A 17,696-nucleotide genomic window follows, 5' to 3' on the forward strand; every position below is an offset into this window, starting at 1 on the left:
TGCTGGCAAAGCTCACTCTATGAACCTGGCATCAGGGCTTGGAATGTGGCACGTCAGAAGGGCCTGGAAGGGCCTGGGGTGATGAGGTAGAGTCCCCAGCTCTGTCCTTTGGGCAGCAGCGGTCCTGTAGAGGGCGAGACAGGGCTGCAGGAGCCTGGCTGGGTGGGGCCTGGGCAGCTGGTGAACAAAGCTGAGCTGAGGGTCCCTGCCCACACAGCGGCTCATTCCTGCCGCGGGCCCTTCACTGGTGTGCACCCTGCCACCCATCCTGAGTCTGAGCCCCCTCCCCCCCCCCCCCCCCCCCCCCCCCCCGTAAAGAGCCACCTCACATGCATTATCCAGTGCAGGTGCCAGGCCAGCAGCTGCTGGACACATCACTGGTGAGGAGTCTGCAGAAAAGATGTTCTCACATCCCGGTACTTGCCACAAGCATTTGACTCCTTTGACCCTGACCCACGGAGACCTCCTCCTATGCCCCGCCGGCCCCAGGGCCCCAGAGCCACACACCTTGGTGGTGCCAGCTCACAGCTGAAGAAGTTGCTCACTGTCATCGTTGTCCCCATCTTCCAGCTGCTCCAGGATCTCATCCAACACCACAGACCGCTTTTTCTTTGGGGGCTCTGCAGCAGATGGTGGAGAGGAGACAAGACCCAGAGAGGGTTAAACAGTGAGAGGGGGGAGGCAGAGGTGTGGTGGGGGAGGCAGAGGTGTGGGGGCGGGCACAAGGAGAGAGCAAATGGGAGATGAGCCCGGGAGGGATGACAGAAGGACGAGAACATGGCCCTGGTTAGTCCCGCCTCAGCTGGATGCCTCTCCTGCCTCCCACTGCTGCTGGCCACCCCTTTGCCCTCTCCCACCTTTGCCACAGAGCAAAGGATCCACTTTAGGGAGCCAGTGGCCTGCCTGAGGGCTGCCTCCTCCCCACTGACCAGAGGGCTAGCCAACCCAGGCAGACAAGGGCAAGCCAGTTCTGTTTCTGTGCCCCTGCAGACTCGATGTAAGGTGCCTAGCTGCAGTGCCCAAGGAATCCAGAGAGGCATGGGGACCAGAGCAATGAGGGTGTTTTGAAGGAGAAGGGTTATTTGATTTGGGCTTTCATGAGTGCAGAGGAGTTTTCCAAGAGGAAAGGGCAAAGGACTGTTTCAAATGCCACTAACTGAGTACCTATGGCACCAGTGTCCTCAACAATCCCACGGCCAAGGAACCAGGGGTGCTGGCTCTGGGCTGCCTGCCCTGCCAGTCCCTCTGCTACCCTACCCACCCACCCACTTACCAGCGAAGGCCTAATTTGTAAAGATGCTGCTCACTCAAATCCTGCCTTTAGGACTCTAACTCCTCCTGGGAAGCCCTCTGGGTGCACAGTCACCCAACCCTTTACCTCACACCTCTACGTGGTAGATGTGGACACAGCACCTGGCTCAGGCATGAATGACCTTGGCTCCTTTCTGAGGTGGGTGTTGGGCAGGGGTGCATCCTCCCATCCTCTCCCTTCCCTCATTCCTCCACGGCTATGAGGATATAAGACTTGCTCACCTCTTTCATGGTGCTCCCAGACCCAGCCACCCTCAACGCCTATCACCTTTGTCCTTCCCTAGGGGCTCTCCTACACACAAGCTGTTGTTGCCCCTTGAGACCCTAGTCCAGGGCACCCCTTTCTCTGTAGCTGCCATGCTATGGAGTCACCCCCAGACCTGCAGAGCCTGTGTCCTGGTCCCCTCTCCCAGCATGCAACAGGCCCTTCTGTTAGGGACACTGTCCCAGGCTAAGTGGGAGATGCATGAACCGAGCTGCAGGGCTGGCACCGAGGCTGTGGTGTCTGAGAGGACAAGGGTGGTTGGGGGGGGGGAGGAGGAAGAGGAGGGGAGCACTGGCTGGGAGCCGAGGTCCGGTAGCTATGGCCATCATGACCAGCTGTGCAAACGGGAGGAAGTGGCCTGGCTCCCTGCGGCGTCCTCGCCACACTCTGAGCCTCATGCCCGCTGCACAATGGCCTCAGGAAATTGGATCGTGGGCAGGTAATAGGGCTGGAAATAGACAACAACAAAGCAGTCTCCGGCCTGTGTCTGACGCTCCTCCCATTGCTACTTATGTGGGATCTGGGCCGGGCTGGCTGGGGAGAAGCTGCAAGGGGCAGGTTTCCCGTGGGTATTCTTACTCTGTTTCAGAGCAGACCCCACCCTCCAGCACAGCTCCACTCCTGCCACCACGATGGTCCTCTCAGCATCTCTACCGTGGAGGCAACCAGAGGGACCCCGTCAAACCAGTGCTAGAGCCCATCTACCCCCCTCTGCCATCCCTGTCCCTGGGGGAAGCACAGGCTGTCAAGACTGTTGGCCACTAGTCCACAGGAGCTGGCCATTTTCCGATCCTGGTAGCCATTCCTCTCACCCCAGGGCCTTTGCACTGCCTGGAATGCTCTGCTGGGCTACTCGGGGCCTTGTGTCCGTCCGTGGTGAAGCTTCCCTGCTCTCCCCGACCCTAGTACTTCCATGGCCTTTTGGCTTCACTGCTGTTTGTCTCTTTCGCTGGAAGGCAGGTATGTCTGTCACGCCCACTGCCTCTGTCCCAATGCCTGGCACTATCTTGGTACCTGGCACCTTCAGCAAATGGCCAGGGAATAAACAGAAGGGGCAGAGCGAAGAATGTGAGAGGCCATGAATGGTTTCCATGAATCTCTCTCCCACCAGAGAACCCGAGCAATACCTGTTTGGTGTCCCAACCAGAACCTCAATGACCGGAACCCTGAACACTGCCCTGCTAACAGCCCTCAGGTAGGAGGCCTTGGGGACAGCTTCATGGTGTCTGTTGTCCTTAGCCTAGGCTCATGGCACCAGATGGGCTGAGTCTCTACTCAGAGCAGGATGCTTCCTGAGCCCGAGTCCTTGTCTACTTTTCGAACAGCTGCCCTCTGGAGCACCCAGATACAGGGAACACCTTGCCTGTGGCCATTCTCTTAGCCCAGCAGTGGATGTTTCACGATCTGCCTCTAGGGGGCGCTGTGCTGTCTCTTGTGACATGTGACACCTACCCCCACACCCTTGGAGTCCATGGGTGTAGACTGTGCTCTAAGTGGGTGCTCCTCTCGCTCGCTGGCACTAAGCACACTTGGGGAACCCTTGTGTATGTGCCACTCAGCTCACTCTTGAGTTATGACTAGGTCCTGTCTAGAGGCCCCAGAGGCCCCACAAGAAGGAACCAGCCCCACGAAGGCCTGGGCTCCCCGAGGCTGTGACTGTGACTTCCACACTTCTGCTGACTCTCTTGCTTGGCCCAGTGTGAGCGACGGACCATCTGCCACCTGCAGAGCCAATAAGAGCAGCCCAGGGCTTGGAGACCAACCAGACACCCCTTCAATTGCAGGTTAGAAAACAAGAGGTTTTGTTCAGGGAGATGCTGGGGGCCTGGGACATAGGGTGCAGTTAGTGACCACAACGCTAGAACCCCAGACCAACAGACTCCACCATCACCAGCTACATCCGCGCCTGTTCTCTATCACTGTGAGGGACGAAGGAGTCAAAGGAGGGGGTGGGTGCACCTTGTTGGTAGGTCTGGCTAAAGTCCACGGCCAGGGATCTGCATCGGAACCCCCATTTTGCCCTGTCTTCACTGCTGCCACCCAGCCCCCCTCCTCCTCCCCAGCTGGCCTGCCTCCACATGGAGTGCCGGCTCGCCTGGCAGGAACAGCTGTGGAAAGCCCGCTTCCCCATGTCGGAGGCCTCCGTGGGCCTTCACCAAACAAACACAAAGCAGAACCCGGGGAAGGTGTGAAATAAATAAACGGAACAAGCCGTGCATTTTCTTTCCACGGCGCAGCTGCTCCTGAAGATAAACAAGAAGTGACTGTCACCAAACATCAATACCGAGAAATGAACTTGACAAAAAGCTCAGCCGGCCCCCAACAGCCCCCCAGTCCTGCCCCCTCCCCCCAACCTCCAAACACCACTTCTGCATTTCTCCAGTTCCCACCTAATGGTTTTATTTTTCAATTAATTCCTTGACAGAATGCCAGCCTGCATCTCTCCCCTTCCCTGGCTGGCAATGTCGCCTGCGTGGAAGGCGCGGGCGGGAGCCAGTGGGAGGACAAGAGAAAGCGCTTCATGGGAGGAGAGACAGGCTGGGGATGAGAGCATGGCTGACAGAGAAAAGATGCTGGAAGAGGCAGGCGAGACAGAGGAAAGCCCAGGAGAGGAAGCTAGCAGGCTAGGATCAGACCCTGTCGCTCTGGCTGGAGGCTGCAGGCCAGTTGCTTCCCCTGTCTAGGCTCAGTTCCTGAAAGAGGAGGAAGCTGCCTGGGACCCTAGCACCAGAGAGGCTGGCACAGGAAGCTGGCCTATGGCACAAGAAGATGGCCTGAGCCTGGTGGTGAGAGGTCAGCCTGGACAACACAGAGATTCCATTTCAGAATGCAAGAAGTGACTAGCCACCAGGCCTTTAAGACTTTGGCTAACAAGGGTGAACCCTCAGTTGCCTGAAGGCATGGGCCAAGATGGACAAGAAGTGTTCAATGTACCATCAAGTGTCTATGACGGCCACCATCTGGCAATTGGGACTGTGCTGGTAAAGGTGGGACACAGGCGGGAATGGGTCTGTAGGCACCCATGGGCTTGGCGCAGTAGGCACAGTGTGGATTTTTCTTCTAGGAATCCCACAAGCTGGGTCCATGATCCCAGGCTCTGGGGACATCATCTGGGTACAGACGGGCTCTCCAAATGGGACCGAACTTACGCTGGGGTCCTTTCCCCATACCACAGCCAAGCTCGAGGTCCCATGGACTCTTGCCCTGCTGTGGAAAGTGCCAGCACCACCCTCTGAGGGTCTTGGTAGGAGAAGTGGGAGCAGAGTGAGCCACAGGGCAGTATTCACACAGATACTGACCCAAAGACCCGTCTCGAGGGGCAGGACTGTGGGTCCATGTGGGCAAGGGGGCTCACTTCTCACAGCCACGCGCCCTACTGTTATTAGCCCACAGGGCGAGGCTAAGGTGCTGGGAGGTTGCTGTTTGACCAGAAGCTAACTCCTCTCCAAGTGCCCGCCGTGAGCTTCCTGGGGATAGGTCCAGATAACAGGGAGCCCCGACCTGGACCAGGTTGGGCTTATCCTAGGTAGGGAAGGGGTACCTGCTGGCCTGGCCTGGGGTCTAGATGACTGTGGGCTACAGCAGCTGGGAAGAGCAGCAGGTGTTGAGGCAAAGGAGACGTGCTGCACAGAGAAAGCAAGCGTAGGAGGGGAGGCTGGCAGGAGGCTGGGTTTCCATTATCTTCCTCTCTTCTTCCTGGGTCCAAGCAGAGATGACATGGAGGAATGTGCCAGGGTAAGGGCCAGGTGGAGTCGTCACAGAGTCACAGCATGGGGGGCGGGGAAGAACCATGTGCCGTGGACTGGGAAACAGGGAGCGCACGTGTCACAAATGCACAATGGCTCTGCAGGCCTCGCTGTGGGATGTGGGACCAGGGTGGCCAGACCTGATTTCCTAAGAGTGGCTCGAAACTGATTTCCAGGTCAGGTCTATCCAGTGGCCAAACAATGATGAATCCAATAGTATTTTGTGTTCACATGTCGCAAGCAAGGCACCGATGGCTCAGCTGGTGGCCTCTGGTCTACGTGCTTCTTGCTGTCTACCACTGGCACTCTCTGAAGCTGTTTCCCTGGCTTGCTCTGGTTGGGCCAGGCTGTGTGTCAGGTACACTGGCCAGCCTGTACCCTCTGTTCTCGGGGCCTTTGGCCCCGCCCAGGATGGTGGCCAGGCCCTGCCCCTCCCACAGCGCCCTGCGGTACTCCTGTCAGCTTAATTCTGTGATCGATGGGAAGGAGCAGGCGAGATGGCCCGGCACAGCTGGCTTCCCCGTTAGCCCTAGCAGGGATTCATGGGCTTGCCGGCGACGGCTGACTGAAATGTTTGCAGAACGCACAGAACACAAGTCAATAACAATTTAGTGGGATTGGGAGCAGGTCCCTTCCTCGCACGGACAGCCGCTCCCAGGGGAGGGCGGCAGAGTGTGCAGGGTATTGTCAAATCGCCTGGAGTAGGAGGCTCGGGGGTGTGAGGCAGGGTGGGGTGTGGCTGGGCCACACCTGCCCCAGCTGGCCTCGAGGACCTGCAGGCTGGCTCCCAGTACACCTTCACTGGGAGACACCCCACCTCTACATGCCGCCATCCATCTGCACCCTGGCCAGGAGCTGCCTGGATCCACGTGGTTCCCCTTTGTGAGTCTTGGTCTTGATTTCCTTCACCAGCTATGGCAACCAGAGGTGAGTGAGAAAAGTGTCCTGGTGGCTTCTAACTTCACCTGGCATAAGCCATCCATGCAATCAGGAACTAGGATGAAAGCCCTCTTGTATACTGTCCTGCCCCCCTCCCCCCACCGCCTGCCCATGTCCTCCTGGGACCCAGAGAGACTGCATTGTAGAGAGGAAAGCCTGACACCATGAGGTTTTGGGGAAAGTGAGGGGGGCCCAGGTGAAGGGCTGAAATGTGAAGCTTACACAAAACTCCCATCTCCAGAGAGCTGGAAGGAAGCATGACCAGGGGATATTTTGAATAATAAATTCTGTGACTTCACATACTTGCTTGAACTTTCCGCCTATGATTTTGAAAGCCTGATGATTATGTCTTCATGGCTAAGATCAAGGAGACCCATTTGCAGGGGCTGATGGGGGGATAACGGGCTCTCGTGGTCCCTGGTCTTTTGAAAGCGTGCCATCCTGAGGATGATGGAGGTGTGGAGTGGGGGTGTGTGGGAACGCTGGCAGGCTTTAAATATCATCTGTATGCTGATAACTTCAAATTTATATCACGGCTCAGCCTTCGCCCGTGAGCTCGGGACTCATCCATCCATCTACCGATAGTCCCTTGGGGCATCTTGGCTGGTGTCTCAAACCCAGCTTGGTCAGACAAACCCCCTCCCGACTCTGCACCTGTTCTTAGTTTCCCAGGTTGGCTCACCACCCGGGTGCCACCCTTGACTCTTCCTTTTCTTTGTGAACCTGTCTTTTCCTTGCAAACCTGGCCAGCTCTCCCATCTCCGCAAACAACCAGTCTCCCAGCTGCTTTCCACCCTGCAGCCTCTGGCTGTGGCCCTGGCCCCCATCTTTGGATGCCCACAGTGTGATTCCCAGCCCTGGTTCTAGTGCTGCCCACTGACGCCCCCACACACAGCGGCAGCGATACCCACTGATGAGGGTCGTCTGATGCTGCCCTTCGCCTCTAGTCTTCTGGGGCTTCCCATGGCAACGTGAGTGGATGCTGGGCTTCCTGCCACAGCTGGCCAGACCCCTGCTGGCTTCCCCCATCTGTTTTCCACTCGAACACTTCTGCCCCAGGGCCTTTGCACCTGTGGGTCCCTGAGCTTGGAATGTCTCTCCCATAGATCTTTGGCTGGCTGGTCCCTTGTGATCACACAGAAACGCCAACTCTGAAGGAAGGCTTTCTCTAGCTGCCACATTAGACGCACCCCCTCCCTTGGGGTATGTTGTAGTATCCATTCTAATTTTCTTCATAAAACCTGCTAGAACTTCAATCCTCATATTTTCTGGTAATTGGCCCCCTCTCCTACACAAGCACCACCTCTATAATGGAATAAAGGAGTGAGAGACAAAGCCACGTGCCAACTCCCAGGAATGCTTATGCTCAGGCTGCTATCTGAGATGTGTGTGCATGCCCCCCTGGAACTCAGGAACTGTGGGGAACGCAAGGTGGGAGGAAACAGGGGTACCTGTTCTACAAGGGTCCAGAGCTGTATGATCTTAGGAAAGTCAACAGCCCTCTCTGGACTTTTCTGGAACATGGGAACCGTCTCTCAGTGTGCTAGGCTAAGGTGCCACCATGGTTTTAAACTCTATGTAAAACTGCTGCTGCACAAAGGCCCTTGACAAAGCTCTCTCTGGCTTCCCTGAGGCTGATCTTGTCTTTATTAAGACTTCACAGGGCTGTGGAGGAACAGGGTGAGGCTATCAGGCTCCAAACGGAGCCTGTCTGCATGTTTCAAGTCTAAACAATTCTGGGCTGGGCTCACCGGCTGGCTGTGCTGAGCCTTCGTGCCTATACCTAATGTGAAGGTGGCTGCGAGCAGCACCAGGCAGGGCTCAGGACACACAAGATGCTCAGCTGACATCAGCCACGGCCATGACTGGTTCTCATCTACTCATTCATCGACTCTGTGGACAGTTATGAAGATAGCTTGATGCTTGATGCAAGGTAAGTTAGGGCACTGGGAGAGGGCTATGTCCCCTGGAGGGCTGAGCTATTAGGAAAAGGGACTAGAGGTGTGTGTGTGTGTGTGCGTACGCGCGCACGTGCATACACACACGCGCGCGTGCGTGCGTGCGTGCATGTGGTCAAGGCACTGGGAGAAAAAGTAGCATGGAGAGGAATGCTGCATGTCTGGGCTGAGGCCTTGAGGTGAGATGGTGGGCTGATGGGGCAGGGGTCCACTGGGGCTCTGTCCCTGCCCTGTGAGGCTAGGAGGGTGGCTCAGAGTGCTAGGCCAATGGCCAGCTGACCAGGACTACCCCCATGTGTGTCAGAGGGCTCTGACTACGTGTGCTTTCTAACTACACTCTGCTCTGACCAGCATCACCAGGCCCAGTGGGCAGGGGACGGGGCGGGGTGGGGGGGGGTGGGGCGGATGGAGGGACTGCGCCACGGCAGCCACTTGCCATGCAGCTCATGCCTGCACTCCTTCTCTGGAGGTGAAAGTTGCAGCCGCTAACCACAGCCCATCAGGCCTCCCCAGCTGGAATAAGACAACAGAAGGAAGCAGAGCCACGCTCCCCGGCTAAATAAAAGCCTGTGTGCGGGGGCCTCCCTGGCTGTGAGCTCTTAAGATGGGGCTGGGCAGCGGCTTGCTTCCAGGCCATTTTATTCTGTCGCCTGTGCTTGTGGTGACTGTGGCCTGCCAGGCCCTGAAAGCTTTGCGATGCTGCGACCCTGCTGGTTTGTAACACGCTCAGGAAGAAAGGGGCACAGCTAGAGACAGACTTTCTTCTTTCTTCCCCTCCTGCGCTCTCTTTTCACATCCCACACGCCAGGCGGAGAAGAAGACCACTTCACCTACTACAGGGCCACGGGCTGGAGACCAAATATCTGATTCGTGACCATGGAGGGGCGGGAGGCAGAGAGCAAAGGGAGGGCGGGAGTTGGAGGGATGGAAGTCAGGAGAGGCCAGACTGGGATAGTCCAGGAGTGTGTGTGGATTGGGGTTGGGGGGAGAGGACAGAAGCGGGGAGAAAGGAAGTAGGAAGTCTAAAAGGGGAAAATAGCAGCCTCTCTCCTTTCCTAGGGCACTGGCCTGGCATTGAGGTGTCTGCTGACTCAGGGTGACTTTTCCCAGAGGCTTGGCCTGTACTGTGAGCCAGCCAGGTGCCTCCCACGCAGCAGCTAGTAAGGGACACTGTGGTGCCCTGCCATCACCCAGGGACTTCGGACAACATGAGGGATGGCCCACGGGACAGACAAGGGAGTGGGGCTTAAAGCAAAGCTCCTTTGGACACCATTAAGTGGAAAGCCTGCAGTGGGCTGAGCCTGGGGCCCTGTACCCTGGCTGGAGACTCAGGAATACTAGGCTCTCCCTCTTCTCTGGCCAATTACACCCGCCTCAGTCCACTAGCCTGAGCCTGGGAGGATGGCCAGGCCTTATCTCCTTGGAGCCCCAGGCACCCTAGGGCCACTGTACAGAGGGCAAAGGTGAGGCTGAGACTCACCAGGGCCAGAGTGGATAGTAGGACAGACACACAAACACACACATACTGGATGAGACATAAGAGTGCTGACCAGATCAGCCGATGCAAAGGCTTACTCCAGAGAACGACTAAAGCTTAGCTCTGAGTTCCAGCTATGTCACAGGTGGCTGGGCACCCCTCAATAAGTTACTTGCCCTCTCTGAGATCAGTTTTCTGATCTGCTAAATGGGCCAATGACTGTATGTATCTACCTCCATAAATCCTGTAGGTTTAAGGACACAAAGGTCTGTGGCTCTGTCTAGGTCCTGACACAGTAATGACAAGGTAAGCAAGCCGTATCCGTTAGCCTGAGCTGCGGTTCAGCTGTCTACCTTGACCCAGAAATCGCATGTCTCCACCATCCCTCCCATGTCAGCAGCAGGGCTGTGAGAGAGGCAGAACCCAGGCAGGGGCAGAGAGGTTCCCACTTGCTGCACTGGCCATAGCAAGTGTTTGGCCAGTGCTAAACCTCTAGCAAGCTTGTGGCTAGGCCCTGCCTAGACGGCATGGCCTGCAGCCCTCAGGGAGCCTTTGTGCTTCCACCTGAGCTCTGAGTACCTTCCTGGCAGAATTCAGGGACCAGGCCGGAGCTGGGCATGAGTCCCACTTGCCCTTGGGCTTTGCCAGGGCCCTGGAGGCTCAGAACAATGCATACTCCCGACACAAATGAGCCAGTGCTTTTCACGGCAGGGAAAAGGGCAGAGGAAAAAGGAGGCCCAGGCAGGCTGCGGGGGCCCACGGCCCTGTTCTGAGGAGGTTAGCTGCTGTGCACATGTGCAGGACAGGGTGGAGGGTGGGGCGCACACTGCTCCTGGGGCATCTGCACACCTGGAAACCTTGCACCTGGCCTGGGGCCTGCACGGCAATGCCTGGCACACGTCACAGTCATGCCTGGTGGCCTCAGTACGCATGGCCATCTTGGAGCTGTGGGAGAGGCAGACTCTGGCTATCTTTATGAGCTTTATCACTACACCTGCCTATGGGGCCCTGTGGCTGTGAGCGGCCATGGAGCCAGCCCATACACACCAGGGCCTGGCTTCTGCTACATCCTTTTGCCTGGGAGGAGATGGTGCAGCCCTTGGAGCTCAATTTATTGAAGGGGCTTCTGTCTACACACAGAACAAGTGCTGAGCCCACAGTCTTGCAGGCCTGGGCTGGGTGGTGGGGTGACCACAGGGGAGGCGGGCCTGACTCAGTCCCGGGAGAGTGCCTTCCACAAACATTTGCCGACGGGTGCATTTGGGCCTGTCGATGCCTGTCGATGCAGACAGGTTCTGCCTGCCCATCAGGACTTGGGATCTTATTGAGTTGTGAGTCTGCCACCGAGTGTGTGGAGTGTGCGCAATCGGGCCCCCCCCCCCCCCGCCCCGTTTCTCCAGCTTTTCGCATTTGCTTGGGCTGGAAAGCTCCCAGCCTAGGATGAAAAGCCTGATGACACTCAGAGTCTGAGCTACACAGGGGCACCGGATAGGAACTGATCTTGCTAGATATAAGCACACAGCACAGCACAGCACAGCACAGCTGCCATGAGTGGGGGTGGGGCGGCTGGGCCTGGCCAGAATAACAAGCTATAAGAAGGCTAAAACCAAAAACCAACCAACCAACCAATCAACAACAAAACAAACAAAAAAACCCAAACAACAACCAAACCACCAACCAAGAAAGGCCAGGGATAGACGCACAGAGAAGACAAGTGACCCTAACGCCTGGAGGGCACGACAGGGTGGGAATGGCTGCACAGATGCAGCATTGGCCCTTTGAATGGTACACCCAAGGCTCACAGCACAGGCAAACACAGAAAAGAAGGCACTATATGGTTATGGAACATCATGTGCCAGGGCACAGGGGCCTGCCTTAGGCTCAGGTGGGACATGAACTGTTGGAAGTAGGGTAGACAGGTGATGTGGCTCTGGGAAGACCAATGGAGGGCCAGGGTCTGTGTTCCAAGGCTTTGCTGCCTCTCTGTGAGGGACAGTCTTGCTGGACGGTTTATATCCCCCTTGGCTGTACCTACTCCTGATCCCAGCTCTGTACACAGAGAGCTCATAGCAAACACCTTCGAGGACAACAGCAATCCCTCCAAGCCCAGAGCTGGGAGGATATCCGACGGCTCCCATGCAAAGATGACCGGTTAGGAAGAAACTGCCTGCCTCCTGAGATCACGGCATCGATGACTGCAGACGGGGCTGTCCCAGCCCAACATAGAACCTGTTTGCCAGCAAGTGGGAGGAGCTAACCTATTCCCAGCTCTTGACTCTCATGCAACCAGTGGACCTGAAGCCAACAGACAATGGTAGCTCCCGTACTCCACTTCCTGGGGACCACCATGAAGGTACTTAAAGGAAGGTGGGCTCCAAGATCAAGCCGTGGCATCCTAGTGAGGGGTGCACACCCCATTAGAGATGACGCCCACCGACTCCAACCCCACAGACCTCTACAGCTCTCCCTAACACTCAGCATCAGGCATAAGGCCCATAAACATGGGCCTCCTATTTCTCAAGTTTTGGGGACCCTTGGCCTGGGCTTCCCACAAAGACAAGAGGTTACCTTCTTCACCTGTGCCCACAGCCCTACTTTATCACTATGGTATCCCAAATATGAGGACAGAAGGACTCAGAAGGAAATCAACAGTCTTAAAGGCCATAGTGTGTCACCTTGATGAGTCAGCTCTGTGAGCACAGAGCTCGGGCAGGAAATGGACAGCCCTCAAGAAGGGCATATTGGAACTTGGTGACCCTGTGCTTCCCAAGGCCAGCCTCCAGGACCCATTGCCAGTGCCCCTGGGCTTGAGGTAGCATTTTTTGGAACCTGAGTCGAAGACTACAACATAGACAGAGAAGACAACTGCCTTGCCCTTCTTGTTTGCCAGGCCCCGTTGCCCTACCTGCCTGCAAACGGACAAGGCTGAGACGCTATGCCTGTCCTGATACAAGCTGCCTTAAAGTAAAGTAGCAAGAGGCTTGGGGGCTGCACCCGAGTGAGGGCAGCTATCCAGGCGGTCCCCGTCTCGGCTTCCAATCAGCCAGGCAAGTGCCAGGCTACTCCTACCTTGGAAGTGTCTGGCTGTCTTCCTCCGTAGGGCCTGCACCGTCACCTCTGAGTCTGCCCATTCCAGAACCAGTCTCCGGCCATACAAGTGGGTGCTATGACACAGCGCATTGAAGGCTTTCTGGAAGAGAGCACAAGAAAGGGCAGAGCGTGAGCTGTGGGTGATCCATGCTGCCTCCCTCGCCCCCTGTGACTTTGGGTGTTTGGAGAAGCTTCGAGGTGCTGTTGGCATACCTACTTCATTAGTGAGTTATGCTTCAAGTGAAGGAGCAGCAAGCAACTGAGCCACTGATACATTGCCTGGGCCAGGCTGCTTACCTGTTTCCCATGTGGCATCTTATGTTATCTGCGGAGGGCAACCCCACTGACAGGCTCTCCTCTAACCCAGGTGCCTAGTCACCAGAGGACACACGCAGTTCCCCATGCTTACTTGGTGCCACTTTCCTTTGCTAGCCCCGTGCCTGTGTCCCATCTGTCCTATTTCTGCTGCCTCCTTCCTGGTCTCTGTCCTTTCTACTACGAGTTCCTGTGTCCAGTTCAGCAGCCTGGACCTCTAACACACTCTTCTTCCTCCTTGTTCGGCCTAGTTTCCCGCCTTCTGCCTTTTCAACACTAAACTGAGATAGTCAGTGTGTTTATACGCAATCATCAACATACAGACTCTAGAACATTCTATCACTACCTCAGAAGACAGACACACTTTGGCTGTCACCCCTCAAGTCCCCCAATTCTTCCTAAAGCTCATAAAGACCACAAACCCACTTCCTGCTACTATGGATGTGCCAGCCCTGGGCATTCATGTGATCACCAGACAGCACCGACCAAAGCCCTCTGTAAACATGGCTGGCTTCGAGTCTGGTGGCCTTGTGCAGGGACAGCCTCCTCCAACTCTTCTGGAAACACCCCATATCACCTAACACAGATTTCCAGAGGCCAATAAGTCTCTCAATTCTAAAGTCACTGTATCTGGGGCAAGGCAGACTCCGTGCTTCCATTTTTCAAGGTCTTAGGAGGTAGGGGTGGGGTGGGGTGGGGTGTTAAGTGAATGTTCTAGGCCTAGTGTCTTGAAGTGGAAGGGTGAACACACCCAGATCTGGGACCCTGAAGAGGATCTGAGGTGACACAGGGTGGGGTACATAGCATGTCCACCTCCTGTGTTCTCAGACAAATTCCCTTTGCCACTGTCTTTTCTCTGCAGAGCCCTGTGGAAAAGGAGGATGCTCTGGGGGCTCCTGAGCACCCAGGCTGACAGCTGGAGGACAGTGGTGACACAGGACCAGGAGAGGAGCTGTGAGCCTGTCCCCCTTTCATTGTGTTGACAGCGACCCCTAGAAGACACCTGACCTTGGGCACCTTGGGAGGTGACTGTACTTGAAAACAGTGGCTCAAAGTAACCAGGTCATACAGGAGGAGGTGGCCCTATGTCAGAAAGACTAGTGTCAGACTCAGGAGCATTCGTGGAGATGAAGGCAGGGCCCTGAGGTGGCGAGTCTGCCAACTGTGTACAACACCAAGTGTCACTGGCTCTGGCCAGCATCTGTGAGGGAGGCACTGCTCACACTTTATCCCACACCCCATGCTAGCCTCATTTTGGGCCCTGGAACTGCCTGGTAGGGCACTTCTGTTGTATGAGCTGCAGGACTAGTGTGGGGGACAAGGCCATGACCTTGGGCTAGTCACTGTCCCGGCTGGGCCGTGTCCCATTTCGGAAAGGCTTCAGGACTTAAGAGTTAAGCAATGAAGGCGGGCACCCAGTGTCGGTTGAAGACAACAGAATCTGGAGGGGCTTGGGGATGAAGGGATGGGGTGGGGTGGGAGGGGAAGCATTGAATGGGCAATGGAGGGTAGGTTTCCATGCTTTGTTCTCCTCTGCACTCCCTGAGAAGGGCCAGGTGCAGCTCCCCCCCAACCCCCAACGTTTTTTTTTTTTTTTTAAAGTTTAATTTAAAAGCCTCTCCTGACTGCCGGCAGAGCCCCTACCATTTTTTTTTTCCAGGCAGATATAAAAATGCATCTGGCCCTGGAGCCGAAATGGCTCATTCTGAGCTCCATAGCGCAAGTGTTCAGCTGTTGAGGCAGGGAGACGGCGGCGGGACTCGGGGAGCCGGGGGAGACTGAGAGGGGAACTGGTGGGGAGGCTGGTGAGGGTCCCCGAGGAGCTGCATCCTGGGGACATGGCAGTCTGGGACAGACAAGGCTGCATCTGGTGGCTGTTCCACCCACACTTACAGAGCAGAGCCAGAGCTTGGCAGGGAGACCCAGGCGAGCTGCCCCAACCCCAGTCTTCATTTTCTTTCTCATTTTTTTTTTGCAATCTACTTTCTGCTGCCTCAGAAGGCCTGGTAGCATTTCTGCTCACTGTAGGAGTTACTAGGGGCCTCTCCCTGGCTCTGTACCCCCTGGCACTTTATTAGCCCTTCATCAAAAGGACTTTTTTCCATGATTAGAGGGGTGGGGGCTGTGGCTCTGCAGCCAGGCTACCCCAGATCACTTCCCTGTTCTAGCACTTCCAAGCTGTGTGACGCTGGCCAAGCTGCTTAACGTCTCTGAACCTAGGCTTCATCACACACCTAGAAGTAGAAGCAAGGTTGGGGGGTGGGGAGACTCCGGGAGCCCTAAGTCGCAGCTCAGAGCACTGCCCTGCGGCAATGCTGTCTGGTCCATCCTGTGCCGCTCCTCAGTCTGTAGGAGCCAGAGGGAAAACAGTGGCGGTGTCCACACACAAATGTTCTTATTTTTCCTAGGACACAATATGGGGTTCTCCAAAAACAGCAGAGCCCTTCCCCAGCTCTGACTGCCCAGGGCTGAGGTTGTGCTCCCTCTGCCTGCTTCCTGAGCTGGAGTGTGGCATCCTCAAACATTCCCGCCCCCCATAGTGTGGTACAGAGACTGGAGGCTAAAGCCAGCATTGGGGAATGCAGAGCACATGCTTCAAGACTGTGATGGACGGCCCACTTCTGAGGGTCTTTGGGCTGGGGCAGGGGCACAGCCGAGATGCATGGAAGATTCTAGGCACCTTAGTGGGAGGCTGCCTGCAGCTCCCTCCCTATGCCTGGCCCACAGACAGCATTCTGCTACCTCCCCAGAGAGGCTCAGCTCAGGGAACTTAGCTTTGCCAAAACAGCCCAGGGCTCATCTCCTCTGGGATATGCTGGCCTGCGACTGCTCTGTCACCCCTGTGGCTAACAGTCTTTTTGGTGTGGCCCAGAGAGCCCCCAGGTTCTTCGGGTCTCCAACCTCATGACCCTAGCCTGCTTATTCCATGGACGGGTCGCCAGTCTTCCACTACAACAAGGGACCCGCTCTGGGTGTTCCATCTCCTTATGCACTGAAACTGTGGCCTAGTTCTAGAGGAGAGGCGCCCTATCCCTTTCTTAGCTGCTGTCAGTAACTACTCAGTAAAGTGGAGTCCCCTTTGCCCAGGGACCTGAGACCACATCTCCACCCTGGGTAGATGGGCAGTGTGACTCTGCCTTAAGTATCCTGTCATAGCTTTTCAAGCTTGTGTTTCAGAACACAAAAACACAGTAAGCACAGCTGGGGCCACTGCACACCTGATGGCGACCTGGACTTGGTCGGGCTCTGCACTTGGCACCAAGGCTTTGGGTCCCTGCAGAATGGACACAGCAGCCCCACCTGCTGGCACAGGAGAGACAGAACAGGCTTCACTCTGGTCTGCTGAGAAGCCTATGGCCATAGTACAAGAATGCTGAAGAGCCCCACCCCACTATCTCCTGGTAGCCATCAGCTCTATCCCCAGCACTACAGGAGCCTCCTCCCAAGGCCACAACCAGCGCTGTCTCCCTGTCTCTATATGTAGACAGGAGGCTTGGTGGGGATGAAGGGTGCAAGGTGGGAGCTCCCTCCCATCCCAACCTCGACAGTGTGGGCCTCACCTTTCTTCCTAAGACTCTATCCTGAGGGTGCTGACATTCCCCCACCATTTGATCTATTGCTGGTCATGGCGAGCCCCTAAGTTTCTGGGGTGTAAATCTCTTTACTTGAAACACTGGGGGTAGACCTGTCCTTCCTGGACCCCAGTTCCCATTGTCGGGGGGGGGGGGGAGGTCTGTCTCAGGTGGCTCCTATCCCTGGGGTGATCATCTACCCAGGTCCAGGCTGCCACCCACTCATGCACCAGGCTCTCAGCTCTCAGGTCCAAGGTCACAGCCTGCAGCCTCTGTGTCCTGATCCCACCTGGAAACCAGACTCCTCAGAGTATGGAATCAATAAAGGGTGTGACGGTGCTGGCCCAAGGAAGGTCTGGAGTGTGGCCAGTGCAGCACCAAGTCCAGCCTTCCTGCAGTTTCCCTGAAGACAACATTCCTCCCAGCAACCAAAACCATGTTGTGCCCTTGGCAGGACTCCAGTCCCACGTGGTTACAGAGGACTGGCAGAGCCACAGCTATGGGCAGAGCCAAGAATGGACCTGACGTTAGAAGTCAGCAGCCTCTTGGCCCTGCCCTCCTGCTCTTTGAGTAGCCCTGGCTGAGCCAGCAGGCTGCAGATAACAGAGGCATCCAAACACCGGCACTATCAACCTGCCCTGAACAGCTGTGCCCCAAGCCTGAAGGGGAAAGGGGACAAGGAGGAGGCAAAGAATGACCATGTGCATGCAGGTGCCCAGCCACTGAGCACAGGGGACAAAGGGGCCAAGTCCTGACAGGCTTGGAAGAAACACTGGGTGGTGAGTGACTCCTGGGGGCAGGTCTGTCAGGTCAGCACACTCTGCCCAGTGGCTTCTGGTCTGCCTAGAAGCTGACTTTTAGGCAGGACTGTGTCCTAGCTCTTCGTATAACATGGAGTGACTTCCACAGTGGATGGCTGGCATCAGGGTCCGTTCGGAGAAGTGACACTGTCTTAGTCACTGTCCTATTGTGGTGAAGAGACTGAACTGAGGGCTGGCTTACAGTTTCTGAGGAGCAGTAGCT

At 56.3% G+C, this 17,696-nt stretch overlaps 1 protein-coding gene across 1 annotated transcript in view; it reads right to left on the minus strand.

Moving 5' to 3' along the window:
• Positions 1 to 459: 459 nt before the first annotated feature.
• Positions 460 to 17,696, minus strand: part of Rbm19 (RNA binding motif protein 19) — an 82,141-nt gene continuing 64,904 nt past the window's right edge. The window contains exons 23-24 of the mRNA XM_051161607.1: positions 12,766 to 12,886; positions 460 to 620 (exon numbers count right to left, since the gene is read on the minus strand). Of these exons, the coding sequence (XP_051017564.1) occupies positions 523 to 620; positions 12,766 to 12,886 (219 nt within the window). The 3' untranslated portion in view covers positions 460 to 522. The remainder of the gene's footprint in view (positions 621 to 12,765; positions 12,887 to 17,696) is intronic.

Source organism: Acomys russatus, chromosome 19, assembly GCF_903995435.1.
Source record: "Acomys russatus chromosome 19, mAcoRus1.1, whole genome shotgun sequence".
Classification (NCBI taxonomy): domain Eukaryota; kingdom Metazoa; phylum Chordata; class Mammalia; order Rodentia; family Muridae; genus Acomys; species Acomys russatus.